The sequence below is a fragment of the Carassius carassius genome, chromosome 33, assembly GCF_963082965.1.
Source record: "Carassius carassius chromosome 33, fCarCar2.1, whole genome shotgun sequence".
Classification (NCBI taxonomy): Eukaryota; Metazoa; Chordata; class Actinopteri; order Cypriniformes; family Cyprinidae; genus Carassius; species Carassius carassius.
In genome coordinates, this window is record NC_081787.1 from 18,259,567 (window position 1) to 18,265,566 (window position 6,000).

General features: G+C 35.9%; 1 protein-coding gene across 2 annotated transcripts; it reads left to right on the top strand.

The window, feature by feature from the left end:
- The first annotated feature begins 458 nt into the window (after positions 1 to 458).
- On the top strand, positions 459 to 4,061 carry LOC132114279 (centromere protein F-like). 2 transcript variants are annotated; one of them, XM_059522391.1, is made up of 5 exons: positions 459 to 673; positions 1,378 to 1,574; positions 2,979 to 3,082; positions 3,331 to 3,374; positions 3,468 to 4,061. In XM_059522391.1, exons 1-5 carry the CDS (start codon positions 512 to 514, stop codon positions 3,780 to 3,782), a joined length of 822 nt encoding a protein of 273 aa, XP_059378374.1. In that variant the 5' UTR covers positions 459 to 511; the 3' UTR covers positions 3,783 to 4,061. The 2 variants fall into 2 exon arrangements, with proteins under 2 accessions (XP_059378374.1, XP_059378375.1); XM_059522392.1 differs by having other exon boundaries at positions 3,471 to 4,059.
- Positions 4,062 to 6,000: the final 1,939 nt, after the last annotated feature.

Genomic DNA, 6,000 nt, shown 5'->3' on the forward strand with positions numbered 1-6,000 from the left:
TCAGACTGATCTGTTTTTTTTGTTTGTTTTTAGTTTAACTGACAGTCCCTGTTCTTTGTAATTGTATGGATAAAAACAACCAGTACAATTGTCATTATTTTTTATTTTGTGTTCCAAAGAAAATAACGTCATACAGGTTTGGAATGACACAAGGATGAGTAAACAATGACCGAATCTTCTGTTTTTGGTATGACTTGTGATGTTTTGGCAGCAGAAGTCCCTTAAGAGTGGTTCTATGAACACTCTGACAAACACACACACCCTAACCATCACTGTGATTTACCTTTATATAAAGATGTGGACACAAGGATTAATCTTATGAATGTTAAATCTTTGTGAACTAATATTTCTGGTCTGAAACATGTACAGACAGCTGAGAGTGTCTCCCCTGAGGCAGCACACCAGATCCTCGTGAACAACATTTCAAGATCGTTCTGTATCTTTTCTCTCTCAGCACTGGAAAATGAGCAGCCGAGCTTTCTGAAGCATCAGTCTGTAAGTATCTGCGGCGATGAGCTGGGCCGGAGACGACTGGACCGTGGGTCTGACGGGTCACGTCCTACAGAAGGTTCAGCAGCTTCAGGCTCAGAATGAGAAACTGGGCAAGGAAAAACAGCAGAGGCAGCTGCAGCTGGACAACTCTGAAGCAGCTCTGCACAAACAGAAGCAGAAGGTGAGTTATGACAGTTTAATTGAGAGATATGTACATGTGGATTTTAACCTTGTAAAGCCTGCCATAAAATAATAGTCTGAAAACTTTTTTTTTTATGAGTAAGGTTATTGAACCTTTTTTGAGTATGGTACATCATGACTTATATAATAGGATATAATGAGAATATGGTGCTCAAAAAACAAAAACAAAAAAAAAACCACCAAATTTGCCCAAACTGAGCAAAAATACTCAATTCAGTTCAGTTGCGGATGTTTATATGGACAGAAAGTAAGATGAAATTCTTATGTAAATCAATTATATATTTATAACTAAATCCGCAAAAGCATAATTAATCATATTTGATGCTTAAATTTGAATCATACTTACATTAAATGATTTCCCACAAAAAAAAAAAAAATGATGTGTGGAAAATCAAGAAACCCTAAGCTGCTTCCTAAGGTTTGTGTTTTTACAGCTATACTAAAATGCACTTTGCTTGCTTAAAAGTATGAACTATCAAAAGACAGAAGGCATGATAATATCGAGGCTTTAGAAATTAATGTATCAAATATGATACAGTAGGCTTTATAGGGTTAACAGAGGCACTCGAGCAGTGTAGAAAAGCTGCCTGGAAGGACACCAAATGGAAAGTTGGCTGAGAGTTCCAGCACAGCTGTAGCACAAACAGTGCGGGATGAGTTCTGTACCATCTTCCTCTCTGTCAGTATGAGGAGGTGCGTGTGGAGCTGGTCACAGTTCAGAGGGAGCTGGGAGGAGTGCGTGAAGTGGTGCAGGTGGAGGTGCGGGCCAGAGAGCGTCTGTCTCATGACCTACAGGTCAAAACAGGTCAGGTGCACTCGCTGGAGGGACAACTCGAGTCTGCCAGAAAGCTGACACAGAACCTCACACAGGAGATCAAACGGTGAGAGCGCACATGCAAAGCATCCTGTCTGTTTACATACCAAACTGAACCAAATCACGTGACAGTGACACGCAGTTGAAATGTCATTTTATTCTTACATTGATTCTTGCATCACTACTGTATTTATATATTCAAAATGAAGCAATGTTCCAAATTAGGGTTGCTGCAAATTTTTTGAACTAATCTTTAAAATCCTTTAAAACCACAGATTTTTTTGCAGACACCACAATAAGTTTCATCAAAGATCTGTCATCAATTACTCACCCTTATGTTGTTCCAAACCTGTATGCATTTCTTTCTTCTGCTGAACACAAAAGATATAAAAAAAATAGGTTTTGGTTTTCATTGACTTCCATGTATGGACAAAAAAACAAACAAAAGGAAATCAATGGGAGTCACACTATCCTAAAGAGAGAACAACCAATCAGAAAAGTTGCTGTTATAGAAACGGCAATATCACACACTCCAACCAGTCACACACACTCAAGTGTTTTGTATTAGGAAGTGGATCATGTGAGAGCCACATTTTGCAATTTCATTGGTTGTTGCTGTGTTCAATTTGCATAAAATTGAACTCATTGCCAAGGGATTCTTGGGATTCTTGGTTTGCCTCATCACCCATCATCACTGTCAATATGAACGTCCCTTAAAGAAATACTTCACTCAAAAATGAAAATGAATTTTCTTTTTTATGTGGAGCATGCCTTTAAAGTGGAGATTTCCTGTATTTTTATTAAGTTCTTGGTTATTGCTGTTTTCTAAAGAGATAACATTTCAATACATTTGTTATTTAACCCTAATATTGTGTTTTGTTAGCAGTTAAACACTTTTAAATAAATAAAATATTTTTTTTATTTGTAATGAAGCTGAAATAAAAGAAAGTTTTTACGAAAACCTAAAAAAAAACGTTACAAATGTAAACAAAAAATAGAAATGTTGTCTTGAACTGAACTAAATGAAATGAAATGTTTAATTTGAAGTACTAAGAGTGAAATGAAAAATAAAGCAAAATTGAAAAACAAATAGTAATGATAAAGATGACAAAAGCACATAACAAAGTTGCTTAACCTAAAATTTCTCTCTTAAAAGAGAACTGAGAAAAAATAAATAAATAAAGCTAATTAAAAATATTAATAAATAATATAATACTATAAACATAATAGTAAATTGTTTGTGTGCGTTCTTGTTCAATACTCACTGCTGTGTGTGTGCACTTTGATGGGTTAAATGCAGAGCACAAATTCCAAGTATGGGACACGTCACATCCTTTCCTTTCTTTCCATTCCTAATGTGCTGTAGTAGCACCAAACAGAATTTAAATTAGTTTTTGTGAAGCATGTTTGCTCCTTTACTCTGTTGTATACTTCAACCTATAACAAGCACCATCTTTTTCTCTGCATGTAGGCTTGAGGCAGAGCTGGAAAAGCAGCAGAAGGGCAACGGCTCTGGGGAATCCATATTGTTTTCCACACCTTGTTGGAACATGAGCTCTCCTTGGGACAACAACGGTAGCACCCCTCACGCTCAGTCCATTCGTTTTTTTCTCACTTTTCGGTCTCTGACTCTACTTCATGTAATGGAAAATATATCCCCTGATTAAGCACGGGAAAAAAAGTGTTTTATTATTCTGAAGCTCCTTAAGGACTGATTGCATGGTACAATGTGTGATTGGATTGTCTCTTTCTGATTTCAACTTCTAGAAAGATCTATTCATCATTATTCTTTTGCTGTTGTTATAACCTGTTTAACTCTGCAGGTGGTTTCAGATCGGAGAGTGAAAGCAAAACACAGCATGCCAGAGTAATTCACGTATATTTTTAAGAGCAACCTCTTAATAAGAAATATGTTGTTTATGAATATAATTTTTGACTCATTTGTCTGTTGTCGTAGCAGCAGCTGGGCGGGACTCGCTCCCCGTTTCCACATCAACCTCATCAATCCCCGCCCCTTCAGAAACACATCCACCAATCAGAACCATCCACCCCCTCCTCTGTGTTTCCATGGGAACGTGAGCATTTGTGGTCCACTCCCAAAGGACGACCAGCTTCCTCGGTGTCCTCCAGTGATGTCATAATCAAGAACAGTGACTCAGGGATGGAGGAAACCTTGAGGAATGAGATAGATGGTGAGCTTCTCCACACACTATTGGGGTTTCAGAAGTTTTGCTCTGAAAAGCTATATTTAAATCAGTTTTTCAGGCATCCCTGAGTCAAAAAAATGAGTCTTTAACAATGCACTTTATTGCTTAAATCCTAAAGCACAGATTGAGTTATATTTCTCTCCCAGGGTTGTTGAATCCAGGACATTTGCTTGTCTGCTCTGTAATAATCATACATGAAAGCAGTCCAAAGTCACTGTTTACAGTGTGTTGGCATGTCAGCCAATGAGATCAGCCTGGTCAGTGGCATGAGCAGATTTGTGTATTATTTGCATGTTTTTTATGAGCAGTCATAGCTTCAGATTGGGCTGGTTGCATAGCTACATTTGCCATAAGAATGTGTGTGTTTGAGGTAGTTTAAGGAAATGAAGTTATTTATTTTGTACAGCTCTGTTTGTCCAGTTACCAAGGGAGAGTATCATGTTTCTTCATTGAATGTCAGGTGTATTTACATAAGCATCCTGATTATTAGTGAGTGAAGCAGTCAGGCTTCCAGTAATAATATCCCAGTACCTGGGGCACTAAACTAACCCGTCTACAGAATCGAACCCAAACACAATCATGGGGAAATGCGTTCTGTGACCAGATTGTGACATTTAAAGGCAGGAATGCACCGATATAGAAATTCTGCCAATATAAGCGGCCAATTAATAATTTTTTTTGTTTTTTTGCCAGTAATTAATAAAAGCACATACACTACTGTTCAAATGTGTAGGGGCTGTAAAATGTTTTTTAAAATTAGTCTCTTATGTTCACCAAGGGTTCAAATCTCTTCAGGCTTTTTTCCCTATATTCTTTGATGATTAGAAAGTTAAGAAAAACAGCATTTATTTAAAATATAAATCTTTACAGTCTTAACTGTTACTTTTGATTAATTTAACTCATCTTTGCTTAATGAAAATATTAATAAAAAAAAGAAAACTCCCTGACCCCAAACTGTGGAACTATAGTATGTTTCTACTTTTTCTACGATTTCACACTAAATCTTTGTTTTAAAATGTTATACGTTTTAAGGGATATCAAGCATCAAAACATCATCACATACAGATGAGATTGGTATCTCTTTAGTACTTTTGGAACATTCAATCGAAAAGTAAAGTCGCAATTGAACGTCATTGTTGTCATTTTCCAATATTCATATAAATGCACTGATAAATAGCATAGGTTAGCATAAATGCTAATATTGGCCAATACCAGTGTGCAATACTGACCATTGTTGCAGTGTAAAATGGACAAAATAAGAGGAGTGTATTTTACACACTGACACATGCTGGTCTTATCTGTTGCCAGAATGAGACACATTTGTGAAGTTGGTTAGTGAGAGACTGGGTGTGTGTATGTTGAGCAAGAGAGATCAGTATTACTGTGTGTGTGTGTGTGCGCGCATGGTATGACTGTTCTCCATTGTTTTGTCTTTTTGTGTTGGTGAGTCATCAGTGAGGTCATCTCCACAGACAGCTGACACTGACAGCTTTCTGCAGCTCTACAACACATTATCATTATTCCTCTAGAGCGGCTGTGATAAACTCACTGTAGCAGGTGGTTGAGAAGGGTTTTATAGGGGTGGTATCCAACACTTTTGAAAAATTTCAATTATATATTCTAAGTTAGCCAAGCACATCTCTCTGACCCTACTATGATGGCAAAATGACCAAATAAAAAATATACTCCTTTATATTTCACATGAAGACAATGGAAGCATAACTATTTTTAGGAAATATTTTAAAAAGAAAACTTTAGGATCATTATGAGTAATTAGAATTTGAATGGTAACAAATGCTGAATTTTTTTTATTATTATTATTTAGTTCAAAATATATAAGTATATTTTTATTTATACTTCCTTGTAGTTTTTCAGAAATACTTCCTTGTATTTTTAGGTGAAATCTGATCCAGTGTTATTTTAGTACCATTGAGATACTATTATATTTTCTGTTCTGATGTGCTATGTTATGCTTTTGTAGTTTGTTATTTTAGTACATCAATTTAAACTAAATTAAATGAGTTGAAGCCTTGGCAACTACCTGATTTTTATTTTATTTTTTTTAGTATATTTCAGTTTATTTCAAGTAACAAAAGTGTTTATATATTTGTTGTTTTTTTTAACCGTAAGAACTGATATGAACCAGACATATATAATATACATAAATGTAGGCAGTCATGTTAATTAGTTTGTGATGTCATTCAGTAATTTAATGAAAGTGCATAGCTTATATTCTTTAGTGTTCTTGGTGGATTGGAGAGGAAGCTATGCTGCTGTGAACTTCAG